Source organism: Talpa europaea, assembly GCF_964194135.1.
Source record: "Talpa europaea genome assembly, chromosome: 7".
Taxonomy (NCBI): domain Eukaryota; kingdom Metazoa; phylum Chordata; class Mammalia; order Eulipotyphla; family Talpidae; genus Talpa; species Talpa europaea.
In genome coordinates this window covers 10,028,197-10,055,252 of record NC_140074.1, presented here as the reverse complement: position 1 = coordinate 10,055,252, position 27,056 = coordinate 10,028,197, and the positions used below count along the sequence as shown (strand labels likewise).

General features: G+C 56.3%; 1 protein-coding gene across 2 annotated transcripts in view; it reads left to right on the top strand.

The window, feature by feature from the left end:
• Window positions 1-27,056, top strand: part of DAB2IP (DAB2 interacting protein) — a gene marked incomplete at its 5' end in the record, with an annotated part of 172,206 nt that overhangs the window by 45,609 nt on the left and 99,541 nt on the right. The window contains one exon of one of the 2 annotated variants that reach the window (XM_084238729.1): window positions 16,648-16,771. The exons of the other annotated variant lie outside the window; for it this stretch is intronic. Within the exon in view, the coding sequence (XP_084094855.1) occupies window positions 16,648-16,771 (124 nt within the window). Of the gene's footprint in view, window positions 1-16,647; window positions 16,772-27,056 lie in introns of those variants that run through there. 2 annotated transcript variants of the gene reach the window in all.

The window sequence follows — 27,056 nt, the reverse complement described above, 5'->3', positions numbered from 1 at the left end:
AACCTCTAATTACAAGTACTAATTGTAATTCTTTTAATTACAAATGTAGGTGATAAACCACAGTGGCATTAGCTAGTCTGTGATTTTGTCGAAAATATGGAAATCACAGAAACTCTTTCATAGCACGGTTTTGTGGGTGTCTTGAAATAATGTTTTTGTTCGTCATACTTCAAAATTACGGTGGTTGTTAGATCTCTATCTTGTTATTTAAGGAACTACTAAGGAAGCACATCTATTGCTAGGGAATTTTAAATAATGTTATGGTAACTGTATTTCAATGCAAACCGTTTCTTTGGTCATTCTTGGTGTTTTGTTTTATGCATTTAAAAACAGTTTTCTGGGGAGGCATCCTCAGGCCTTCCTGGGGGTCCATAGAACCAAAAGAGGCAAATGGGCCCTCACAGGCTGGCACGCAGCTGCTCACCCACAGAGCCAAGGTGTCCCTCTGGCCAGTGCACGGCTGAGCTGTGGATCAGCTCTATGCTGGGCCCTGGGGGAGGCAGCTCCTGGGAGAGCAGACCCTGCCCTGGAGGGGTGTCCGGGTTCAGTGTGGGTGCAGTGGGGGGAGCAAGGCCTGAACACAAACAACAGTGCCAGGGAGTGAGGCTCTGTGCTGGGGGGTACTCGGAGGAAGAAGGCACTTCTATTGCAGGGACCTGACTGAAAGTCCTGGGACAACTTCATGGACAAAGTGGCATGGAAATGGGCCTTGAGAATTTTGAAATGAAAGGCATGGGGAAAAGCATAAGAGGCAGTGGGACCAGCATGAGCAAAGGCACAGAGGCTGGAAGGCTGGGGTGCATATAGTGATCTGGAAAGGAGAAGGAGGCAGAGCAGAAAGGAGAAGGAGGCAGAGCCTGGAGTTCCAGGCACGGGCGGAGGATTTGAACCCACTGTTGTCAGTGGAGTGGCAGTGGTCAGGTTTGGGCTCCAGAACAGTTCCTTTGGCTGCTACATGGGGGCACGCCAACCAGAGGAGAGGGGGCTGCAGCCTATGTGGCCAGCAAGAAGGAGACATGGAGGCCCAAACTGAGCCTAGGCTGAGGGGCCTCATAGGGGTGGAAAGGGGTGGGCAGATGTGGTTGGAACCTCAGGTTTGAATCCTGGCTCTGTGGGTTATTAGCTGCATGGCCTTAGGCATGTGCATTACACTCTCCAAGGTTCCTTGCCTCATCTGTGATGGAGGTGATAACAGTCCCATCCGCCCGCCAGGGTAGTGTGAGCCCGACCTAAGATGAAGCATTTAAAGTTCAGCACAGTGCCTGCACCGAGTCAGGCCTGTGCGACTGTTTCTATCACCAGTAATAAAACAGACCGGTCCTGGTGAGCCGCTGGCCGGGAGGAGAGAGTCAAGTCTGAGATTCTAGACCAGCACTGACATCTGGTTCTGTGTCATCACCCAAGGCCCCCAGCCTGGGCTCTGGGTGCATTTTCCCCATGCCCCAAAGAACCAGGGCAGTGAGTGAGCCGAGGGCCCCTCTGAGCAGGGGTGGCCTGGGCCGGGTGGAACCAGACAGGGTCTTCAAGCACAGGCCCTGCTCCCCCTGGGGCTGAGCCGTGGGGTCCTGGAATTCTATCTGGCCCTTGCCACACTCATTCCAGACACTCACGGGGCGCCTGCTCCCCCCTCAGCTTCCATCCTCCCGAGGTCCAGCTTGCACTCGGCTGAATGACAGTGATGCCCGAGAATAAATTCGCCATGTTTTGTAGAGCAGGCGGAAGCGTATTTGGGGGGTTTAATCTTCTTAATAAATCGTTCTCAGATTGTACACTATAAAACCCCTGGAAAATTCATGAGCACGCTGGGAACAGAGGCCTCATCGGGAAGGTTTGACACGAACAACACAATACACGCAGCTTCTAAATTGGGTCAGGGAAGCCTTCGAGGCCCAGAGAGAGGACATTCCCGCTCGCTGGCTCGGCGCTCCCTATAAATTAATCACGCACACAAAGGGGGCCTTGTCCTCTTTGTCAGAGCCTGGGGTTGTGTCTGTGCCCGCTGACCCACCCCCTCCCGCTTTGGTGCAGACAGAGCGCTGGTGAGGCCTTTCAGCCTCTGTGCTTTGTTATTCTCGAGTCTCCAAGCCAGGTGGGTGGACATTTGAGCCAGAGAGATGTAGGTTAGATAGGAGGAAGAACTTCCTGGCCAGCCACAGGTGGTGTGAAATCCCGGAATGGGCGCTCAGAGAACTCCAAGAGATGCTTTTCTTTAGGGCTTTCGAGAACTGGCAGGCTCTGTCCCTCCCTGGCACCCTCAGGCCACTGTGCAGTGTCAGTGCTGACTGAGACAGACATTGCCCCAGGGGCTGGCCTCAGGCAGCAGCCTGGAAAGTGCCTCTTTCTGGGCCATCTTGGGGAGACTTAGGACCTTCCTGTCTAAGCGGCCCAGCTAATTAGACACAGGACCAGCATGATCAAGCCCAAACCCTTCCATTCTCTAACCACATGACGTGTGATGTAGAACAGAGAAGTCAAATCTCTCTGTGGTTTCGAGGCTGTGGCTAAACATCTGTGGGTTTCCTCTTCCCAGAGGACCCCATTTGTCTGTTGGAATCCTATTTAAAGCCCTGAGCCAGAGGGCCTATGCGGTCACCTCTGGGAAGCCTTCCTGGATTTCCTCCTATCCTGTTAATCAGAATTAGTTGCTCCCTCCCTGGTGCTTCCTCTGCTTTGGGCTCTTGTCAGTGGGTCCCCATGGGGGTTCATGTGTCCCACATCAACCCTCTGAGGACAGGGAGCCCTCTCAGGCCCACACAGTGTCCCTCCCAGGACCACACTGGTGCTTTCACAAGTTTTCAAGTATTAGGTCCTGAGAAGGGTCCGCACATGCGCCAGTGTAGGATCTGCCTGGCTTGGCTTCCTGGTGCCAGCTGTGGGAACTGTGGGCTCTTGAACCAGGAGCAGAGCAGGGATGGGTGGAGGCACAGGAGGCTGGCTGCGGCTGCCCTGTCTTTACTCACTCACTCCATCCAGACATTTCACAGCTTTCTTCCTTTCCCCTGAGCCTGCTTAAAGCCCTCCAATTCTGTAGGTCTCTGGAGGTGGTGAGAGTGCCCTCAGGTGTACACAGGAGCCCCTCCTGCAGCCAGGAAGACTTCAAACATCCCCATTCTAGCACAAGCCTGGGCAGGTGCAGCTTCTGTGAGCAGGTTGGAAGGGGTGACGTATAGGTCTGAGGCTGGGCGGGCAGTGTGTGTGTTGGGGCGGGGGCGGGGGGAGTTCATCACTAGTACAGAGAGAAAGGAGGAGGCCCTGGGCTGGGAAGGGAGAAACTTTCTCTGGGGAGAGTGCCCAGAGGTATTGTCCAGCTTCAGCGCTGGCATTGAGAGGAAGTAGTGGGCATTAGGAGATGGTGGTGGACAGTGCTGGCTTGGGGACCCCTTTCTGCCTCCTGCCCCAGCCCTAGGCCTGGCCAGGTTGCAAAGAAGCTGCTTTTCCACTCCTACCCCCACTATGTGGGCTTGGCTGCTCCCTGCTGACTCGGCCCTCAGAGGCACCCCCAACCCCCTTGGCCAGCACAGCCAACATCGGGCACTGTGTGTGTGTTTGTGTGCACGCGCGCATGCTGGTGCAGGGTGTGTAGCACTGGCCGGAGCTGGCTGGACACCAGAAGTAAATGCCTTGGAGGTCAGCAGGTGGAGAGAGCTGTGAGACGTGTGAGGCCAAGGCCCTTCAGCTTTTCATTGGATGACACTAATTTGATGCCTAAAAATAATCCTGGACTGGCACGGCACTTTAGAATTTTCCCAGCTCTTTCAGACCCGCAAACTCATTTCAGTCTCCAGCGGCCTGAGCAGAAATGACTTCCAACCTTACTTGGCCACCGGGAACATCAAGTTCTAGTGCAGGCTTGTGAAGGCCTCGGTGGCTGTTGGGGGAACCGGTCTGGAGCCCAGTCTCCCTGGCCAGAGGTCCAGCGCTGCCTCCTGCAGACCTTATTGGAGACGGGGCTGAGGGAGGCCGTTGCTCTGCTGCCCTGGCCCAGGAGAGAGACCCAGTGGAGAGACCACGGGGCATTGGGGGACTTCCTGTGCCATCGCTGAGGCTGGGCGGGCAGTGTGTGTGCTGGGGCGAGGGCAGGGGGAGTTCACCATCATTACAGAGAGAAAGGAGGAGGCCCTGGGCTGGGAAGGGAGAAACTCCCCTCAGGAGCGCGGGGAAAGGAAAGATGGGCAAATGCAGGGAGAGTGAGGCTGGGGCTGAAAGTGGTCCAAATGCTGGGCACCCGTGGGTGAAGACAAGCCAGCAGGAAGCAGATTCAGCCCTAGCCAGTTTGCAAAGCCCTTACTATGCACAGCCTGAGCGCCCCCTGCAGGGCCAGGTAGCCACCCCAGCAGGGGGCTCTCATTTGAAGAAGGCTTGGTACGGAGGACTCTCCTGTGGAGGGCAGCCCAAGCCCAGGGGTCTTTGGAGTGTGTGTGTGTGTGTGTGTGTGCACGCATGCACAAATCATGACCACACCAACCCCTGTGTACCCCAGACATCACGTCTCCCCTCTCCTCTTCTCTCTCCTGGCAGACTTCCCGCCTCAACCCACTTCTACCCTCCCTGTAGTGCAGAGAAGAGAGAAACTTGCTTCTTGAGATGGCAAAGTAACTGAGGAGCAGAAAACACTCAGAGGACGGGAAGTGGTTGCCACAGAAATGATAAAGATGAGGTAGGAACTTTCAGGAGCAGGAGGGGGAGGAAGCAGACTTAGTGACTGAGGGCTGAGCAGGCAGGGAGACCAGGCCCCAGCTGACCGGGGAGGTCCCTCTCTGCCTGGAGGGGCCTGGTATCCGAGTGAGGCAAGCAGTGTGGGCCTGAGGGGGAGCTGTGTCTTCTAGCCCGACCCCTGCCTGGAGCAGCGAGGGGTCCTGCAGGTCTTTGCTTGAAGGCTTGCCCTGCTGTTCTAACACGCCACCCATTTACAAGACAGCTTCTCAGCTACATGTGAGCCTGTGACAGTCCTGAGAGGACACCTTCCTACTCCACAGGGTAGGAGCTGAGGCACAGAGAGGTCAAGGGGCTTGTTCCAGGTCACACAGCAGAGGAGCCCCAGAAGTGGTAACCCCAGGCTGTCAGACCTCAAGCCCACGCCCTCCTTGTATTCCTGCTACTTTTTGGCATTGAGTGCGTAGCTCTGCCTGGAGGTGTGAGCTCAAGGCCCTTCTCCTTCCTCACTCCAGTGGCACTTCCTCTGGGATGTGCCTCCTGTATGATCGGAAGTTGCTAGCTTTTGAGGCTTGATTTCTGCATCTGTGAAATGGGCACAGCGGGGCCATTTGACTGCCTCAAGACGCTGTGTGAGGTTGCAGTGAGAGTATCAAGTCAAGCACCGGGCATCTGCCTGGCACAGGGAATGCCCTCAAAAATTTCCACTGGGCTGGGATGCAGCCTCCCTGCATTTTCAAGAAGTTTCCCCATCTGTGAATCAGGTTGCCTACCTCGCCCAGGGAGTTGGAGAGGCAGTTAAGAGCGTGGCTGTGGGACTTCTGGAAACACAGGAGTCTCTAGTACAAAGCCCTAAAACTGGCCACGAGGGCCCCACGGGCCGTGGGCATCTCCGCCCACATCCTAGATCCTCGCCGCCAGACTTCCCTGCCAGAGGGGGGAGGGGCTGAGTTGGAGCCGAGCCCAGTTTGCCCTGAGTCTGAGGCTTCTACCTGCTCGAGGTTTGGGCCTGAATGGAGCCCTTGGAGTCCCACGTGGCCTCGAGGGCCTGCTCCCGAATTGGAGCCAAGCCTTAGATTTCTCCGGGGAGAGGTCCGGCGAGCCAAATGTATTATTAAATGACAGAAAGGCAATGTGCTGCATGTGAAAGATAATGGGGGAAATTTATTGGAAGGGCTATAAATCACAGAATGAAAAGCGCCAAAACCTACGGGGAGGAAAATTAATAAGTCCCGGGCTGTGACTTGTTGGGGTGGGGGCAGAGGGCCCATTTCACTGTGAACCCAGGAGCTGCATGAGGCCAGAGGCCTGGAGTTCTGGGGGCCCTGGTGACCCCTCACCTGAACAGTCCTCACCTGGTCAGTGACACCTCCACTGTCCCTGATGGGCAGCAGTGTGTGGGAGATGGACACCGGGGTCGTGATGGAGAGGCAGGCAGACAGGACCCCAGCCTCTGGGACAGCTGCGTGCCTGCAGAGACAGAGGGGAGATGTGCTGTGAGGTGAATCACCAAAGGTGTCAGCATGAGGTGATGGGCCCCCACGCACAGGTACAGGGAACCTGGAGAAAATGATGCAGGAAGGAAAGGAAAGTGAGGCAGAGTTGGCCAGGTGGCCCGAGACAGCCAGGGGGATATTGGGGGAGATGTCAACCAGGCGAAGGCCTGAAGGCCAGAAGGCTGGGACTGAGGGATGTTTTTAAAATGTTCATTCTGTCTGTTCTGTGGCAAATAGAGTGGGGGACAAGAGAAAATTTGGGGGTAGGGGGAACCAGAGAGTGACTATGGGAGTCCCTAGTCAACAAAGTCAACTATTGTTGACTTTTGGACAGTATTTGGTTCTCCCCTCAGGTGCAGTCCCTGTCGTGCTACCCGCACCACGACTGCCTCCCCTGTGCTCTTCCCGCCCCATTTTTGACACCACCCCCCCCCCCCCGCTATACTCCTGTGGTCTGCTTGCAGGTTTTGTCTTTTTCCTCACCCTTTGTTTGGTTTCTCCATATTCCACATGTGCGTGAAACCATCTGATACTCACCTTTTTCCTTCTGCCTCTTAGAATTGTCCTTCCCAGCTGCACCGGTGTTGCCGCCAATGGCCTGAGTCTATCTGTGCTGATCGCTGGGCAGTAGTCCACCGTGAGCGTATGCCACATCTCCAGCCGTTCGTCCGTTCGGGGGCATCTCGGGGGTATCCCTATCCCGGCTACCGTGAACAGTGCTGCAGTGAGCATTGGGGTGCGGGTTGCTTTTCAAACTAGTGTTTTGTGTCCTCTGGGTCGAGTCCTGGGAGTGCAGTTGCGGGGTCATAGGCAGGTCCATTTTAGGGTTTTGAGGGCCCTCTGCAGTGTTGCATAGTGACTAGGCCAGTTTACATTCCTGGTCCCCGTGCCCTTGACCTCGCCAGTTCCCGAGCTGATGAGGGGGTCAGAGGGCTCCTTTTTCACCACATCCTCCTCACCAGCACTTGTTTCTGTTTTTGTTTTTTTTTTTAAGATGGGCCATTCTCACTGGTGTGAGGTGGGATCTCATGGTGACCACCCTGGGTAGGCTCTGGAAGCTCCAGGCTGCCTCCCCCCTCTAGGGGGACTCACAGGGTGGGGGTGGGGGTGGAGGCTTCCCCAAGTCACTCAGTAGACTGGGGCCCTGTGCCATGGGCCCTGGGGTCCTGGTCCCGTTTTAGAGAGAGGCGGAAGCTTGCTTTTCTGGGGACAGGTGAGGGGAGCTCTTTGTGGCTCTATGGAGTCGCCAGGCTGAGTAAGACAGAGTCCTGTCTCTGCCACCACTGCTTTCTATGCCTGGGAAGTGGGGGAGTCACAGTGTCCCCCTCTTTAAGGACTGGCTAAGTTATATTCCCCGGCAGAGAAGCACTGGATGGGGTCATGACCACACAGTCCTGCATGACCTTGGGCAAGCCCCCCTCGGAGCCTCGGTTTCTGCACACTCTGGGCCGAGGTCTCCGTCTCCCTCGAGGCCGCAGCGTGTGCTCCTGAGGGTGGCCAGAGCCAGCAGCTCCAGCTGATGGGGTTGCTTCAGCGAGACTGTGTCCCTCCCTCGAAGCCCTGTAAGGGGACACCAGGCCTATCAGTGCCGTAAGGAGATATTTTAATCAACTCAGTAACTGGCGAGGTCAAGGGCACAGGGACCAGGACAAAGGGGGCCAGTCAGGGCTGCTGCCCGACCTGAGCTGACACGCTGAGCCCAGAACCTAGACTGTGTGCCGGAGCCTGGGGTGGGGGTGGGGAGATGGACGCTGGGGACCTCTCTGTGTGTGTGTGGGGGGGCTAATGGGCAAACTGGCTGTTTGCTCCTCTGAGCCTCCGTTTACCCGCCTGTGCCATGGACTTTAGATTCCCTGCCTTCCACACATGGTGCTGAGAATGGGGACTGGCTGCAGTTTGCAAAAGGCTGTGACATCGTTTGGGGCTGGGGTCCCAGAAGCCTCCCCGGGGGCCTGAGAGAGAGAGCAAGAGGTGGCCAGTGTGAGCCACCTGAATTGTTGACTAATGCAGACTGCTGGGCTCTTCACCAGGCTGGCTAAGCTGGACTCTCCGGTGGGCCTGGCCATCTGCATTTCACATGTTCCTCCAGCCCAAAGCACCATGAAGCCTGGGTAACCCCTTTTGCATCGGTTGGAAGGGGAACTCACTCGGGTGATGCCTCACCCAAGTCACTCAGCAGGCCGGGACCCTGTGCCATCTATCCTGGGGTCCTGGGTGCAGGGAGACACAACCCTGGCTCCCAGCCAGCGTGGCCCACCCAGGGTGGTGTCAAGGCCAAGGTCTTTGTCCTAGAGCTCTATGGCCAGCAGGGGGCAGCACTGGCCAGCACCGCCTGAGGGCTCCAGGCTGCAATGTGGGTCTGGGCTGGCAGTGCTGGGAAAGAACCCTCTGCAGCGGAGAGGGAGAGGGCCCTGAGTGGAGGGCAGGTCTGCACATGCATGGGAATAGCATGTGTGGGGTGGCGGGGAGGGAGGAGACACCAGGACGACACAAGAAAGAGAAAGCAGGTCCAGAAAACTCTGAAGCTACCTTGCAGCCTCCTGGGTTAGGAGGGCCAGGGTGTCAGAGGGGTGATGCAGAGGCCACCGCCCCCCAGGTGCCCTTCCCAGGCCTCCACTCTGAGTCCTCCCCATGTCCTCTTGGCTTTCTAATTGGGTCAGCCAGAGCTCAGCCCCTAATGCCCAGGGTTTGGGCCAGAGGGATGTGGGGGTGAAGCTGAAGTCCAGCCCCCAGCCCCACCTCCCCTCCTGGCTCCCTACTGCGTCTGTAGCAGCTTCATCTGCTGCTGGGAAACAGGGGTGTCTGGGTGGCCCTGCGCAAGTTCCAAGTCCTCTGAGCCCTGGGTGGAGGGCTGGGCTCCCTGACTAAGTCTCCAAAGGCTTCTGCCAGTTTAATCTCCTTCCTTCTGGGGAGGCGGTTTCACTTCCAAGCTTTCTAAGTCCCGGGGACCAGTTTGGTAGTGAGCTCCCCATCACCGGAGGTATGCCAGACAAGACTGGGTAAGCTTGGCTTCCCCTCAGGCTTTGCCTGTGTTCTGCACCATGCCCGCTGTCTGCCTAGGTTCATTCTCCATCGCAAGTTGAGCCCTTCTGGGGATAGGGGACTGTCTTTAGCTATGGGGGGCGTGGGGCTGCTGATTTCCAGGATGGCATTCAGCTTGTTTTCCTTGGCCCCAAACTTTCAGCTACTTCCTGTTTGAGCAGGCACAGAAACCCTAGGGCCCCAGCCCTTCCTCCTGCCCCTGGTGGAATTTCCAGACAAAATGCTGTTCCCAGGGTGGCGGCAGGGCTGGCATTGTTCTCACTCTGGAGGCACTGAGGGGTGATAGGGTGCATAAGTTACATTTACTTCTCTGTGACCTTAGGATGCCAGCTATAGGGAAAGACCAGTAAGTATGAGAACCACGGCTCTGGCACAGGCTGCGCTTCCTCTGACACCTGCTGTGGCTCCCATTTATGTCTGCACTGGACTCAGAGACTCTGGGCAAGAGCTGGGGCTGCATTTGCCCCACTGCAAGGCAAAGGCACGTATTTACCCACGCATTTATTCCTTGCCAGCTCCTGCAGTGAGGGCTCATGCCTGGCCTTTGATCAGCCCCAGGCTGCTGCTCCTACGTGACCTCTGCAGCCTGCTGCCGCATGCCCCAAGAGGAAAGCCAGGCCCAGAGAGGCCAAGTCACTTCCCCTGGCCTGCAGCTGCCCTTCTTGAGAAGAGGCTGGGTGGGGGCATTGCACCCAGTTGGCTGCCTTCACCTCTGTCGTCAGGGGTTTCTGGAGTACACATTGGGGACCAGCTGTGAACAGGACTGGTGAACCCCTCCCCCCCTTTAATGTTTCGGGGAAGACAATTCTTGAACAACCAGATCCTCAGATAAGACAGCTTTAGGAAGTGATGAGTTGAAGAAAATAAAACAGAGCAAAGGGATGGAGTGTGGTGGTGGGGACAGAGGACTCTAGATAAGGTGGCCAGAAGTTGACATTTGGGCCGAGGCCTGAGTGACAGGAAGATGTTGACCTCTGATCTGGGGTTAATGCGGGTTAAGCAGAAGGCACGGCGAATGCCAGGGTCCTGAGGTCAGCACACGTTTGGCATGTTCCAGGATTGGAAAGACATCCAGTGAAGTCTAGAATCATCTCATCTGGTAGCTCCCCAGGAGAGCTGCTAGAAAGTTCTTTTAAGAATATGAAAACCTTGCTACATCCCTACCAAGATTTGGATGCAGGGATGCAGGCCGGGAGAACCTGGAGTTGGTTTCTCAACACTGCTGGTGTAGTTCATGGGCCTGTCTGGTGGAGCCAGCCCCTCCCTGCTTTCCTAGGTACAGAGTAAGGATCAGAGAGATCTGTGAATTATTCAAAGCCACACAGCCACACCGCTGCAGAGACAGATCTGGAGCCCCCCCAGGGTTCCTTCCTTAGCACTTTGCTTCTCCTTGCCGGAGAGGCGGCCTGGATCTCACCCTTACTTGGATATATCCCTCCATCTCTTCACCCTGATTTTACCTCTCACATACCCCATACAGCCTGCTCATCCTGTCCCTGGCTCCTCCTCTGTTCCAGTCTCAAGTTCTACACACCGCCCCTACTAGATGCCTTGCTGGGTTCCACCTCTAGGCCTCTGCTCATGATGTCTCCCTGCTCTCTACTCTGTCAACGCCTACTCAGTCTTCTCTCTCAATGCCAATGATTCTTCCTCCAGGCAGTCTTCTGGGACTTCTCCCTCTTCCAAATTCCCATAATGTTAACTTCCCACCAGATGGGCTCAGCTACTTTTCCCAATCATCACCATCTCTTCCTATGAGTCTTCCTGGGGCCCTGCTCTAGGCTGGTGACTGCTGACCAGACAGGCAGGTGTCAACTAGTTTATACACAGAGCTGTGGTTCACTATGCAAATGACCTTCTACAACCTCACAAACTATTAGTATCATTCATTATACTCATTCTACAGGTGAAGAAAAGAAAGCACAGAGAGGTGAAGGCATTGATCTGGGGTCACACAGCCAGAACGTGCTGGGCCCTCCAAATCCCATGCTCTTTCAGCTCCTTGCCTCTATGGGGGCTTCCTGGGAGGTGGTTGTTCATCTGTCTTCCTCTGTGGGAGCTGCAGGATGGAGCGAGGCCCCTCCCTGCTGGGACCCAGGCCAATGCCAGCCATGAAATGGTTCACAGATGACTCTGCTTGGGGAGGGAGAGGGCTCTCTGATCTCATGCTGGGACCATATGCCACCCCCTCTGGTCAAAGGGGGTGTGGAGCTGTCTGGTCCCTTCAATGAGGTGGGGGGTGGGGGTGGTGAGAAGCCTGAGACTTGGTGCCTTAGCCCCAGGCCCGGGAGAAGGGAGGAGCCACAGGCCCACCCGGAGCTTGACAGCCTTTCTGGGTCAGGGCAGCTAGAGGAAGAACAGGGCAGGGAGGCTGCTCCAGGCCTGGCCATCTGGGCTGAAATGTGGTGGGTAGGTTGGGGGTGAGGAAGGAGGGTCTGGACTGGGGCCCAAGGAGTGGATCCCAACCTCCCAGCCACAGGATTGGAGGGCACCCGTGGGTGGATGCATCAGGCATTCTAGGTGGGGGGGAGTTTCCAGGTAATTGAAGGCGGAAGGGGTCTTGTCAGCACTGTTTAAATCCCAAGGTGAACTAACCCCCAACTCTCTTGTGTGACCCCCGTGGGTGGTCACTCCCTTCCTTGTGACCCATCTGCAGGGTGATATGCTGCACCCCCCCCCCCCATCCTCTGCCAGTGCTTCCTGGGGTGGGCGGGGCAGTCAGCCTCTCCCTGGGCAGTGACTGTCCTCTGGGCCTTAGTTCCTCGTTCCATCATCTGCTCTGAAGTTTCCTTCTAGCCCTGATGCCAGGATTTCACCACAGGCTATTGACCCACAGAGGAGCTAGGTTCCCTCCTCAGGGTAGAAGTGAACATGTGGTGGTAGTTTGGGAGTGGGAAACATTTCTAGATCCTGTCTGAATCCCACGGAGGCTGAATGGGCAGGGATGTCTCATCTTCACTTAATGCGCAGAAACCTGAGGCCCAGAGATGTCAGGGGGTTTTGTTTCTTTGAGTCACACGTGCCCAATGTAACTCAGTGACCCCCCACCCTGCCATGGCGACTGGCCTTCCTCTGGTCTCACCCAAGGGCTCCCCCCAAAGCCTGACTTTGGGTGACTTGATTTCTAGGCTCTGTCTGTGTGTGTTCAAATGTGCATGCTGGGCGGGTCCCTCTGTTTTGCCTGTGCCAAGAGAGGCAGAGTCATTAATGCCAGGGGCACTGCAGCCTTGACTGGGCCATTTTCTGCAAAGGATGTCATGGAATTTTCTGGTGACTTTAGGGAAGATGTCCAGGGGCCAGCGAGGGCAGTGGTCGCCTGGCTGGGCCTTGTGTGAGGACTAGCGTGTGATCCGGAAAGGCTTGTCTGTGCCTTCTACCCTGTGGGGTGAGCCCCTACGCCAGCGCCCCTTCTGACGCAAAGTCCTACTTGTGGTCCAGCCTCGTTCCTAGACAACGGTGGATGCAGGAAACCACCTGCCTGCCGGACAGACCCCCTCCCCCACGGCAGAGGCTCATGACCTTAGTGTGAATGTCCCTCACGGCGCTACTCAGGGCCTCGGGGACTCAGAAATGGTGGCGGGTCTGGGGGGCGGATGTGGGCAGGGCTGCCTGGCTGGGGACTTCCCCTAGGTCACCACGGTCCACCCTAGTCCCAACAGGAAGCCGGATGGGTCTGAGCCCTCCAGACGCCCATTGTGTGGGACCCGGTGTGGGCTCCAGCGCTTCCCCTGTCAGGACTCCCGTCCCTCCTGGCCTCCTCTTGTCCCTGGTCACAGCTGGCCTTTAAGGAAAGTTCCAGGCTGTTGCTGAAGTGGGTGCGGGTGCAAAGGCGGTGGTGATTTTGTGACAGCTTGGTCCTTTTTGGCGTGGCGGGAGTTCCCTTTGGGAGGCTTTGAGGGAAGGTGAGGAGGGTAGTGGGGGGATCAGGTTAGAGCTGATGCTGCCACCCCATGTCATGCCCCTAGCCTGACACTTACTAAGCATGCATTTTCCAGGCTCCATCCAGGCCCACTGAATCAAGCTCCTGGGGGAGCCCAGAAATTTGCATGTTTAATAAATGAGGTGATTTGGAGTTTCAGGGGCCCAGAAGCCACAGCCTGGATGCTTAGCCACAGCATCATGTGTGGAGGTGGGAGCTGTGTTTGGAGTTCGGGCTGTGTTAAGGAGGTGATGCCTGAGTGTGTCCCCAGGGGTAAGGAGGAGTTAGTTCAGCAGCAGGGTGCAGAAGGAAAGCTTCCTGGCAGCTGTTCCACCAACAGGCAAAGGCCAGACTTGCGGAGGGACAGGCAGGGAGCCGTGAGAGGACAGAGCAGATGGATCAGGGTGGGTGCTGCCCAGTGGGATCACATGGACCAGGAGAAAACTCAGGCTGGTGGCAGTCCCAGAGGCTTTCCTTTGGGGGGAAGGTAACCCCAGAAGTGGAGGGCATCTTGGGGTGTCCCTCCGCTAGTCTAGGCAGCCTCTGGATGTGGGGCTGCTCCTGTTTAGAGAGGAGACCACAGGGGCAGCAGGAGGGGGTGGGTGATTGTACCTCAGCGAGATTGATTCCAGATGCTTGCTGGGGTGTGCAGGGACAGCCTTTGTCTGCCCAAAGCCCCAGGGGTCCCGGGCCAGGAGGAGGGGCAGGGAGCCCAGGCTGCTTCTTTCCTGGTTCCTGCCCTGCCCCCTTCCTACTCAGCACTCCAGCTGGTACCTATTTGGTCCCACCCCTGGCCTGTGGAGATGTTCAGCTTGGGTGGTTGGTAATGCCCACCCCATCCCAAGGCCAGGAATGCACAAGTTTTTTTCCTGATCATTAGCTGGACCTTCTCCCTCCACAAGGCAGACAGGTTGGGGGGTCCATAGCTTCCCTATCCAGCAGGCAAGCAAACTGAGGCACAGAGAAGGACTCGAGAAACCCAGGCCGAATGGAAAGGCTGAGCCTGACCCACCTTTGCTCAACTGTGCTGGCCGAGGAAGTCCTGCATTCCTAATGGTCCCCCAGTACCTAACTCTGCTGGTTGGGAGACCCCTGGGGCCAAGACCACTCTTCCTCAGCCACCCTAAGTTGGAGCCCCCTGAGCGGAGGCGAGACTCTGATCTGGGAGTTCCTGCTTTGGCAAGAACTGTGAGCTGGTGAACTCCAGACTCTGGGAACTGGACTGTGACCCCTACCTTGAGCTCTACTTCTGGGGGTCTCCCATCTCCCAAAACTCATGGGTCTGACTGCGGAGGTTGTTGTTTCGCAAGTGCCAAGGTTTGGGGAGATGCTGTCCGGAGCCCCACCTGAAGGGCTGGCTAGGAACTGGGCTCTGGTGTGTCTGAGGAAGAGGGTGCAGTCTCAGGACTGGGGGTACAGCTCTTCCAAGAGCCTCTGCTCTTGTAAAAGAAGCGCCTGTTCTGTCTGCTATTGAGCATGAGTTAGAGGCTAACAGGGCTGCTGCAGGCGCAGTGGTTTTCATCTTCCCCAGGGACTGGCGGGGACTCTGGGGAGGGGAGCCAGGGGAGCCGGGAGGGTAGCTTTGGACAACCCAGACTGGGTCTGGAGGAGCCTTACCCCTCCTGCCCCTCCCCCCTGGTCCAGGGAAGGCGCCTGGCTTCCAGCTGTGATCCAGGCTCCTCCTGACCTGGGGGCCCTCCCTCTGGCTGAGGGAGCCTAGGAGGGGGCTCCCCTTGTGAGGTGCAAAACCCGGCCTGGATTCCCTCCCAGTCAGTCCCGCCCCCTCCTCCAGGACCCCACCATTTCAGCGGTGCTAGACTGCCTCGGGTGCCCACCTGTGACTCTCCCGCAAACACATCCCCAAGAATAAGACAGCTTTCCCAGTGACTGAGGCCAGTCGGGCCTCACTGTAAGGGCCTCAGTTTCCCCTTCTGTACTTGAGCGAATGGAGTTCAGGCAGTTGGTTGTCAGAATAATTGGAAAGATGCTGCTTGGTGGAGAGGGAGGGCAGAGGTTCAGTTACTGAGATCCAGGAAGGTCAGGGTTGCTAGAGAAGACACCCCAGAGGATGCGCTTCAGCCAGGTTGAGAAGAGTGTGCAGGAACAGTGGAGACCAGATTGGGTGCTTCTGGAAACTTGTTCTGACTTTGCGGCTTTTCAACTCTGAGCAGCCCTAAGACGAGGACATTTGTGGGCTGGAGAGTGAGTGACTCGGAGAGAGCTTTTCAGCCTCAGTACCCAGTCCCTACAGTAGGGCTGGGCTTCATCTGCAATGCCCAAAGGGCTGCTGGGGCTTCTGTGAATTCCCAGTGGGAGGAAGACCTCAAAGCATCTGTGGGGTTTTATTTGGGGGAGGGTCTAAGTCAAGAGGCAAAATGTCTAGATTTGACACAGCCTGGCTGGGTCCACAGGACTTCATGACACGCCCTCTGCTTTCTGTGCGCTTGAAATCAACACTAATTTTAAGGGCTTATTTATTTATGCATACAAGAGCAGGGGCACAGGCCAGAGGTGCAGGGCTTGAGAAGATTCACCAGAGACAGGGCTGGGAGCATAACAGGCCGAGTGACTGAAGTACTCTGCTGCGGGGAGCAGCCGGCGAGACAGGAGAGGTCTGCTGCACCATGTGGGTTGCTCCCTGGCTGGCTGGCTGGGGATCGAACTCGTGCTGCAGAGGCTGTGCATTGCTTCATAGTGCGGTGCTCAACCCCTTGCGCCACCAGGGAGGCCCAACACTGTAATTTTAATTCTATAAAAATAATGAATATCAAATTGGGCCATTTAAAAAAATGTAAAGAACAAACAAGGTTTCCAAGTGGCAGGGAAGTCTTTCCAACCTGGTTGGGGCCAGGTCTGCGGGACAGCGTGTTTGAGGGGGACAGCGTGTTTGAGGGGGACAGCGTGTTTGAGGGGGACAGCGTGTTTGAGGGGGACAGCGTGTTTGAGGGGGACAGCGTGTTTGAGGGGTGCATAAGATACTCAGCCCAGTGAGCTTGGGGCAGGAAGACGCGCAGCGCCGTCGACCTCGCTGGTCCCCGATTGCAGGTGCCAGCTCCTGAGCGCGGTGCCCGCCTGCAGCGGCCGCCCTGCCCAGCCAGTGCCCGGGAGCGCACACACGTGGGTGTGTTTCCTCTGCACCTGCTGGCAGGCTGGAGCTCCCCGTGCACCCCGAGGTCCGGCACTAGGTCCGCAGGCTCAGGGCCGCTGCGGGGGGCAGTGATGACCCTCCTGGGGACGAGCCGGGGTCCCGGGCCGCCCCGCCCCGCTCACTCCAGGCCGGGATTTCTCCCGCACTGCCTTTCCGGGCCGGTGCCAGCCCGGCCTCCCGGTCCCCGGCCCCCGCGGCGGGGCCGGCTGCTCGGGGGAGGCGGGGGCAGGAGGAGGAGTTTGGGCGACTTTGTGGGGCAGCCTTGGCCTCGGCGGCGGCCGCACCGACGCGCGCGGAGACGGCAGGGGCGCCCGCCGGGCGGGCCGGAGCGGGCCATGGGGCCCCAGTGAGCGCGCCCAGGCCCGGCCCGGTGCCCGGCGGGCGGCAGCATGTCCGCGGGCGGCGGCGCCAGGAAGAGCACCGGGAGGCCCTCCTACTACTACCGGCTGCTGAGGCGGCCCCGGCTGCAGCGACAGAGGAGCCGCTCCCGCAGCCGGACCCGGCCCGCCAGGGGTAGGCGCCACCCGCACCCCAGACCCCGGGGCCCCCACCCCTCCCCGCCGGGCGCCCCAGCCCGGGTCCTCCTGTTTCCTCGGGGCGCCACGACTCGGTCTGCCCCAGCTTCTCCCTCGTCCAGGAACTGAGGCGGGGCCCCCCACTTTCAGGCACGGGGAGATTGCATGGCCCAGATTGCACTTTCTGCGCCCCTGTGCCTCAGTTTACCTGGCAGGCGGGCAGTAGTAATTCTGAGCGCATCTTGGCGTTGCGGGACCCTGCTGCACCGCCCTGGCCTCTTAGCCCCCCTACGCCTGCTCTGGGTTTAAGAGGCTCCCCCGCCTTTGGTGCAGGGACAGGTGGGTGGATTTCAGGGGGCCCTGTCTCAGGGACCCCTGGTGCCTTCGAGCCCTTTCTGTAGTGCTGTGCCCAGGCCCCCTGCTGCCCAGGCCCCCGCCCCCCCAGAGGGTGAACAGCTCCTTTGAAAAACATTTCTCCTTCAGGCCCCAAAGGCTGGACTGGGAAGAGGGGGAGGTGCCAGGAGCCTTTTCTTTTTCCAGTAACTGGATCCTCAGCTGGAAATGTGTGTGATGCGGGACTGACTGCCTTGGGGGGGGTGGGGACTTCCTCCCAGGCTGGGTGGGGAGGGGAGGGCGGGTGGTCTCCTGGAAGGAGAACTTGGAAAGGGCCTGGGGAGGCTGGAGTTCCAGGCAAAGGCACAGACCCACTGAGGTGCAGAAGAGAAGGGGGTGCTTGGCAGTCCCAGCTGAGCTTACACCACGGGGTTCTCTTGGGAATCAGGAAACCTGACCCGGTGCCTAGGCTGACGCTAGAGGGATTTGAACAGGCCAGACCCTCTCTACCTGCACCCCTGAGTTTGGGATCTGGCAGAGCAGGGGTCAGCTCGCCACCCCTGCGGGGGGTGCCGGTGTGTGACCCAAACCTGTGGACCTGTAGGGTTACCCCAAAACCTCAGACTTCTTGTCAGTGTCAGCATGAGAGTAACATTCATTTGCACCTCCAACCCCTCCCCCCGTTGGGGAAGCCTTTTCCCACAGTCAGGACTGAGCAACAATGTGCAGGCTTCCTCAGGAAGTAGTGAGTTCCCTGTGTGCCCAAGGGTTCAAGCTGAGGCTGGAGTGTGCACACTCCAGGCCTGTGATCCTTCAACCCCGTGCCTTCCTGGAAGCAATTCCCCCTCTACTCCCTCCAGGCTGGGCCTGGGGGATCACAGATCTGGTTTCAAGTACTCTGACTCTGGCTAAGTCACTTCCCCTTTCTGAGTCCCACTTTCCTCAGCTGTGAAGTGGGGCTAGCGGGATATGGAAGAATTCATGAGGAAATGGGTCAACCCTGGAGAAGTGGGAGCTGTACAATGCCCTGGAATGCTCAGGTCACCCCAGGCCCCAATGTGCCCACACCTCCTGCTCAATCCCTGCCTGACCTTTCCCTCCACTGCACCTGCACCCTGGCACCAGAAGCACAGAGAAGACGGAAGTCCCCTTTCTGCTGTGCTGACTTGGCAGGAGACAATATGTCTGAGCCCCAGCTCCCAGGCCACACAGGTGCAGGAGCCCCTGCTTTGTGTCCCAGCCCTTATGGGGAAACTTAGCCTGCAGGGGATTGGGGAGGAGACTGTCACTGAATGAGACAGTCAGTGAGAGGGGAAATCAGGGTGGGCTTCACAGAGGAGGTGACACTGGGACCAGCCCACACTAGGTGGGTAGTGAATGAGCCAGATCTGGTTTCAAGTCCCATTTCTGTATAAAACTATCCTTTTATAGATTACCAGTTACCAGATTACCAGTGCCAGCTACCTCAGTGGCCTGAGCTTGTGAATGGGGTACTGACAGCAGGGCTGCCTAAGGAATAAGTGAATACATAGAAAGCTAGAAGCCCACGCTGCCTGGGAGTCAGTCCGTACTGAGTGTGAGTGATTGTTGTCCTTCCTCTGGACAGCAGGAACAGTGTGTGCAAGGTCAGGGAAGGGACATGTCTTGTGTCTTGTGGACTGAGGTCAAACTGGTGTGGGAAGGGGAAATGTCAAAACTAAGTGGGGAGACATGACTCCTTCCCATGGGGGAGAGGTGAAGGCTGGAGGTGCCCTGCCCACCTGGGTGCAAAGCAGCTAGAGAAGCCACTGACCTCCTTTTACTAACCCCCCAGATTCCTGTCTCTGCCTCCCGAGGGCAGCGCCCCACCCAGTGGTAATATACTGGTGGGGGCCACCCTGTGGCCTGGAATTAGCCCCTTCTGACCTCAGGCCTCAGTTTCCCCATCTGCATGGGAGCATGGTCCCTAGCGCCCTGGCCCTGGTCCTGGCCCTGGTTAGCCCTTGCCACACACATTCTGGCCTCTACCACTAACAAGGAAGGGCAAGACTGAGAACTTCGGGGTGTGTTTGTTCAGAAACAGGAAAGTGCAGGGAAGAATTGGCTGGTTGAGGGGGGAAGGGACTGCAGCTGGCTGGGCAAGGAAAGGGCTGTGGCCAGACTGCCGCCTCTGAGAGGCCTCTCTGGAGTTGAGAGCAGACTCTGTCCCTGGTAGAGCTGCCAGTGAGGGGCAGTGTCTACAGCCCCCCATTCCAGATTTCACCAAAGCCTGGGCACTAAGCAGGACTCTTCCCTTCTCTGGACCTTGATTTCCCCATCTGAGGAATGGGCAGAGTGAACTGCGGTTGGTAGAGTGGCGTGGGCACGAAGCTTCCTGATGGCCGGAGGCAGGGGGGAGATTGTGACCTTCAGGTGGCAAGGGGTCATCTGGCCACTTCACGTTGTACCTTGTGACCCTGAGTTTTTTTTTTTTTAAGATTTATTTATTTATACATACAAGAACTGGGGTACAGGCCAGAGGTGTGGGAGGGTGAGAGGATTCGCCAGAGACAGTGGGGAACAGAACAGGCAGACTGATGAAGTACACTGCTGAGGGGAGCAGCGGGCAAGTCAGGAGGGGTCTGCTGCTCCATGTGGGTAGCTCTCTGGCCGGGGATCGAATGTGTGCTGCAGAGGCTGCTGATGGCTTCGTAGGTTGTGTCATAACCCCTTGCGCCACCAGGGAGCCAGCCCCCCCCACCACCGAGTTTTCTTGAATGCTGGGCATGCCCATGGATTTGAGGGCACCTGCCCCAAAAGTGTGTCACCAGGAAGGGTACTTTCCCACCTACCCCCACCAAGGTCAAGGAAAGCTTTGTCTCTGCTTGACCTCTCTGTCCCCCCAGAGCTGCTAGGGGAAATGCAGGTTTTGTTCTTGATTGAATAAAGTTCTGGTCTATTCTTTGAGCTAGCAGACATGTCTTGAGCACCTCATATGCGCTGGATCTGGGGATTTGCCTGTCCTCCAGCCCTGGCCTCGAGTCAGTTGGGGAGGCTGGCTGGTTGAGGCGCACTGGGGCTCAGTGCCTTTATAGGGTTGCAGAGCAGTTGTTGATAGGAGACTGGGGCTCTAGGCCCAGCTCATGAATGGCCAAGATCTGGTTATTTATCTGGGGTAATCCCAGGGCCTCTGTTTCCCCACCTGCTGCACATGTTGAGGGTCCTCAGGGGATGTCCAAACCCCTACTCAGGGGGAGTTTTGATTCTTTTTTTTTTTCATGTCTTCACTTGAGTTTTTCCAGGAGTCCTGCCACATGTCAGGCCCTGCCTAGCCTCAGGGACATCACAAATGTTTTCCCCTTGTAAGAGCCCTTATCAGCCTCCAGTGCCCCGCCCTGGTCCTGACTGCTGTGTGTTTCCCCTGTCCACCTGGGCCTTCTCCTTCAGGATCTGCCTGAGTCTGAGGGGTCTGGGAACGCCCAGCTCACTGAGGAATGCAGGCAGGAAGCCCTGGCGGTGCCCAGGAGGGCTGGGGCTGATCTCCGGGTTAGAAAATAGCTGCTGAGTGACCCCAACCCCCAGGTCTAGACTCTGAGTCAGAGGGGCCAACTTCACAGAGGTGGACTATGAGGGGAGGGTGTTGGTTGAACACCCTTCCTGAGTGGGGTGGTGGTTAGGAAGTGTGGAAGTATGTTCCCCTACAGAGGTGGGTGGGGGCTGAGGCCTCTTCTTCAGGACCCCAGCTACAGTGAGAGCCCCTGGGGTGGCAGCTTGGACTCCATGGTCTGGACAAGCCTGGAAACAGCTGTGAGGGTAGGGACTGATTGTATTTTTTTTTTTAAAGATTTATTTATTTATTCATTTATTTATGCAAGCACTTGGTACAGTCAGAAGCGCGGGAGGGTGAGAGAATTCACCAGAGCCAGAGCGGGGAGCAGAGCAGGCAGAAGGACCGAAGTACACTGCTGAGGGGAGCAGCGGGCGGCAGGAGAGGTCTGCGCGCCATGTGGGACCCTCCTCCGGTGGCCGGGGAGCAGCCGGGGATCGAACCGGTGCCGCAGAGGCTGCGGGCAGCTTGGCAACCCAGCTCTCAACCGCTGTGCCACTGGGGAAGCCCAGGACTGATTGTATTTTGGTCCCCCGAACTCTGTCTTTAAATGTGCCCCCTCAAGGCCCCAAGGCCTGGCTTTCTGCCCTCACGAGAGAGAGATGCCCCCATGGGTGAGGCCTCTGAAATCGTACATCACCCTTTTGTGCTTTGTCTCTCCCGTTGCTCCTGGCAAGACAATCCCTCCTTTGGGCCTTGTCGGGGTCCTCCTCGCCCTTACACATCTCAGGGGCTGGGAGAGAGCCATTCCCTTTCATCGCTGAAATGCAATTAAAATGGCTTCTGTTTGCTAAGTGCCTGCTCGGTGCCTGGCCATGAACTTAACTCTGTCCTTGCCTTATCTCTTTAATGCTCAGAGCAGCCCTGTGTGGTGGAGACTGGTATTATCCTCATCTAATAGGTGAGGAAACTGCAGCCTAGAAAGTGGGAACTTTGTCCAATTCACTCCACTCAGAAATGGTGGTGCCCAGCTCTTGGCCATGCCCGGTGCTGAGCCTGTACGTGCACCCCGCCAGCCCGTGGGCACAGTCTGCTCACTCACCACCAAGTGTCCTCACCCCTCCTCCCCCAGTCTTGCCCATAACTCAGGGGGGAGGCAGGGGGATGACTCCGTTGCCACCTGTGGGGGTCAGTCCCCCTGAATGACTCCTCTGGGGTGAGTCAGGTGATTCCCAGGCCCAGTCTCTTCCCCTGTTCTCACCCGTTTGCTGTGCTTATCCTGTTCTGCCAACCAGGTTCCTTCCCCGGGCAGGTCGAGGGTCCTGTGGTCTCAGCCCTGGTCTCCACCTCATCCTTTTGCACCGAGGGTCTAGTGCCCTCTGTTAGGAGGCCCCTGGAGACAAGCAGACAGGCTGGCCTACTCCCCAGAACCACCTGGGTTCGCTAGGGAGGCCAGAGGCACCAGTTAATCTGCTGAAATGTCAGCCTCTTAGCCTTTGTGTTTCCTGCTCATCCTCATCACTGTGATAATAAGGAAGGTAATTGCTTCTTTCTACTCTGCTAACTGTGGGCCAGACCCTGTGCCCAGGGCTTCACCTGATTAGTTCATTTTACCTCCCCAGCCCTCTTAGGAGTTGAGTCATTATTGTCTCTTCCCTTTGCCAAGTGCTGGAACAAACCGACTGTAAGAGGCAAGATTCAAACCCAGGCCACTTGATCCAAACCTCATGCTGAGGAACACACTCAGAAGCCTAGAGTTTCTTTTCTGTGGCTGTTGCTATTCAGAGAACACTGGGTGGGCTCTGGATGTGCTCTCGATGGTTCTGAGTTCGGCTGCGCTCTCTCCGCCTCATGAATTCTGTGTACAGAAACTCACTGATCGGGAGCATCTGGGATGATGGATTCTTGTCTCTCATAGCTCCAGCCCTGGGAGCTAACCATTCCCTTTAACAACTGGGGACACTGAGGCCCACAGAGCGAGGGCAACTTGGCCAAGGTCACATAAAGATGTGAGAGATCCAAGCTGGACCCTTGACCTCCTATTTCTGTGTTGATTTTATTTGTTACTTTCTGTAAGATCAACCCAGATGGGGAAACCCAGACAGCAGGCGGGGGCCTTGTAGGGTGTGCTTGCGGGAGGGAATGGGGCCCGAACGCCTGTGTAACTCAACACGATTGCACTCACATCCTGGAACGTATACGTGTTTTGCCTAGAAATGACCTGAAGCCTTTTGATTATTTTTAAAGGAAAGGCAACGGCTGCGATATTTCCCCTGCACCTTCCTCTCGAGGCCACTTGGTTAAATGTCAGGAAAGGGAGAGTATTTCCTGGTCAGGAACATTCGGAGCTTGCTGGGAGCTGAAGTTTTGTTTTCTGTGAAGTCGGTATCTGGGGAGTCAGTTCCCAGCCCTCCCTGACCCCCCACGTGCTGCTCCCCCAGAAGGCTGGCTTGACAGTGGCTGGGAGGAGGGGTTTGCGAGGGAGCTGCTGAGATGCCCACACGTGGAGTGGCAGAATGGTTATTTTTAGCCATCCGATCCAGTAGAGGCATTTCAGCGTTTGTTCAATATTTAATTATCCATCTGAAATTGGCCCACGTGGCCCTGAGTTTGGAAGCAGCTCTGTGTGCTGTGATTTCCTCTGATTGCATAAATAGGGAAGCAAGGGGAATCCGAACAACCCTCCAAATAATAATAATAATGATGATGATGATAGTGATGATGGTGATGATGGTGATGATGATGGGGTGGGGGGAGAGCAGGCTCTATGTCAAAAAGATGGGCTTGCTTCGACTGTCTAGACAGACCACCTGCGTGTTGGCAAAGACGGGTTTCCCATCACACCCTGCAAATGTGGTCCTGCTTGGTCTGTGCAGCCCAGACCCTACAGCTGCCTGGGTTTTATTTAGGATGGGTTTCCCCCCTTCTCCAGGTTCCTGTGCTGACTTTGACAGCTGCTAGGTACCGAGAGGTGGTTTGGGGATTTTGCTCCTGGAAGTCTTGTTAGCTTTTATTTCCCTTCTCTCTTCTCCCTGACAGACAGGAGAGCACCGTTGGCATCTGGGCTGTTATTTCTTTTTTCATGGCCCTTGGAGGCGATGTGTTGAAATGAAAAAGGCAGAGCACAGGGAGAAGCAGGGAGAAAGATGGGGGTGGGGGCCTAGGAGACTCCAACCCCTCCCCCAAGCTCTGGAGGATGTGAGAGCAGAGGGGGCGGAACAGTCAGCAGTGGGGCTCCTTCTTGGTGTCCCACTTGGTGTGGGGTCTGTAGAGGTTGGGTTTGGAAATTAAAAACCAATATGTGGGCAGTCTGGGATAGTCTTAGGAAAAAGTGGTTTTCTAGTTGCTTATACCTTTATTGTGAAGATGGAATCTGGCTCAGGAGTGTGGCCAGGGTGGGAGTCCTGATGCCACCATAAATGCTGTGTGACCTCAGGTTAGTTGTGAAATGTCTCTGGGCTCAGAAACACTTTTAATTAAGATTTTTTTTTTTTTAATAGAGGCATGCTTTATTTATTTGTTTGCTGGTTTGTTTGTTTGTTTTGTTTATACATGCACTGGGTACAGTCAGAAGCGCGGGAGGGTGAGAGAATTCACCAGAGCCAGAGCGGGGAGCAGAGCAGGCAGAAGGACCGAAGTACACTGCTGAGGGGAGCAGCGGGCGGCAGGAGAGGTCTGCACGCCATGTGGGACCCTCCTCTGGTGGCCAGGGAGCAGCCGGGGATCGAACCGGCGCCGCAGAGGCCGCGCGCAGTTTCGCAACCCAGCGCTCAACCGCTGCGCCACCGGGGAGGCCCTCAGAAACACTTTTAATATATAAATATGACACTGTATTAACATAGAAATACGACATTGTATACGGTGTCATTTTAGGCCGGGTGAATTGTCATATCTGTTCATCCAAAGCTGGCGGGTGTTCATGGAAGCTCTATTAGGGCTGATCTAGAAATAAAATGTGATGGCTGTGAGGATCCGTCCAGATGGTTCCTTGGCACCCTGTCCCCCCGAGGCCTGGAGGCTGCTACAAGTGTCTCTTGTGTTTGTTGAGAGCAGCAGAGCTTTAGTGAGCCACCTACTGTTTGCAGTCCCGGTGCCAGGGGCGGCAATGGAGGTGTAGCCAGCTCCCATGCTCAGGGAGCTGAGACTAAGGGGAAGGTAACCCTAGTCCTGTGCTCAAGGTAGCAGATGGTATGACTGGAGGGGAGGCAGGGCCTCGGATGGTGAGCCAAGAGGCTGGACCTCTCCCTGCAGACCACAGGGAACCAAAGGAAGGATTGTGAAAAGAACAGGAACTATAATAACAATGGCTTCCATTTCTGTGAGTGCCTTCTCTATCAACTCCAATTTGCAGAAGAGAAAACTGAGCCTCTGGCAGGTTAAGGACTTGCTCAGCACACCCCAGCTACTAAGCGGTCATGACGAGGCCGTTGTACTTGTAGAGCTGTGATTTAAGAGAGTGCTAGTGGCCACCAGCAAGCAGGACAGGTGCAGTGCAGGGAGAATGGAGGAGAGCGGTGGTAGCGGGGGTAGGCTGTCCAGGTGCAGGAAGCCGTGGGCCAAAGTGGAAGAGGAGAAGGACCTGCACAGGTTTAGGGAGTGGGAGTAGCTCCAGGCCACTGAGGAGGGGTCCTGTAGGACCCAGGGATGAGGTGGGGTTTGGAGGCTGGCAAGGAGGGCATTCATTCTTCCTGGGGAGTCTGGAAGGAGACCAGCAGGTGTGGGGTCCAGGAGGCAGGGGGCAGGTTGAGAGGAGCTGACCAATTTGGAGCAGGTAGCACAGGGAAGGGACTGCCGTGCCATCTGAGGACCTGGGCTGGACAGACTGGCAGCCTGAGCAGTGGCAGAATGAGAAAAGTAAGGCTGGTGGGCCGGTGCGGTGAGCTGCCATGGTGCCATTTCAATGCAATCCGTCATTTTAGTCATTCTCGCTTATTCTGAGATGATGGTCCTTAGGCCCCTTCGGGGATTAGGGCATTTGATGAACTATAGGACGACGATGTTAATTTAGCATTGTATTTAACAAGACCAGAAGCTGGCCGTCCTGCCCGGCCCACGCCTCTGGGTTATGCTACGGCAGTTTTTTATTTATGAAAATCAAGCTGGTTCCTGAAATTCTACATGCTGGGAGTCTGGCATTCAGTTGAGATGGGTCCAGTGCTTATGGTGGGAGGAAGCGGAGCTGGTGTTGGGCTAGGCCCTTAGGAAGTCCTAGGCAAGTGGGGTGGGCTTACAGTGGGGTGGGGAACCCCAGAGGGCTGTGGGCATGGCCAAGGCGCATTCTGCCTCTTTTTTTTTTTTTTAAATATTTATTTATTTATTCACCCAAGAGCTGGGGCACAGGCCAGAGATGCGGGGGATGAGAGGATCCACCAGAGACAGAGTGGGGAACAGATCAGGCAGATGGGCTGAAACACACCGCTGAGGGGAGCAGCGAGCGAGACAGGAGAGGTCTGCTGTGCCATGTGGGTTGCTCCCTGGCCAGCCAGGGATCGAACTCGTGCTGCTGAGGCTGCGGATTGCTTCATAATGCGGTGCTTAACCCCTTGCGCCGCCAGGGAGGCCCCGTACTCTGCTTGTTGGTGCTGCCTGGGCAGAAGTGCCACCAGACTGGGAAGGAGGATTTGGGGAGCTACTTCAGGAGAATGGCGTGAGGGGACTGAAGGTCACAGAAGGTCATCTGTGAGGGGTGTATCAAGCAGAAGCGGACAGTGTTGTGGGTCTTGGAGTCTGAGAGGAGCTTGGGTTTTGTCTAGATGCAGTCACAGTTCCAGAACCTATTTCAAGTTGCAGGCTTAGCAGCACCCACGTTGGGGACCCTGTGTTCTCCCCCTTTAGCAGGAACAGTTCTTCTTGGATCAACCCCGAGCCCTAGTAGGTCCAGACTTCCACCCCCACAGGCAGCCCTGTCTGCAGAGGAAGGGCCCTGTTTAAGGAGCCGGGAGTGCTGGGCCTGGGGCCAGGCAGCCATTTACTGGGACTTTGCAGGCCGGGCTTTTGGGTTTCCGATGGACCCCAGGGGAGAGCACTGGTTGTGGGCTAGACCTGTCCATCTCTTTATTTTTAACATAAGGTTTATGTTGGTGCTTTCCCAACTCCCAGGATCACAACAGCAATAAACATTCATTGTAGAAGAGAATTAAAATCACCAGCCCCCACTGCTTAGAGCATTGGGGACTTATTTCTAGGATTTTCCTTTCTTTCCTGAACGTTTGAAAAATTCTAAAATGTGTGAAAGTGTAGAGAAATAGTGAAGATAATATTCCAGACACTCATGTGTCTCCCATCACATTTAACAAGTGTTAATATCACCGTAATTTTTTCTTTTCTTTTTCTTTCTCAGAAATAAAAAGATTGAGGTAGTGCAGAGGTTGGCAAAGTGGAGCTTGCAGATCAAATCCAGCCTGCAGATTTTTTAGTATTAAAAATCAAAAGAACAAGGAGGGTT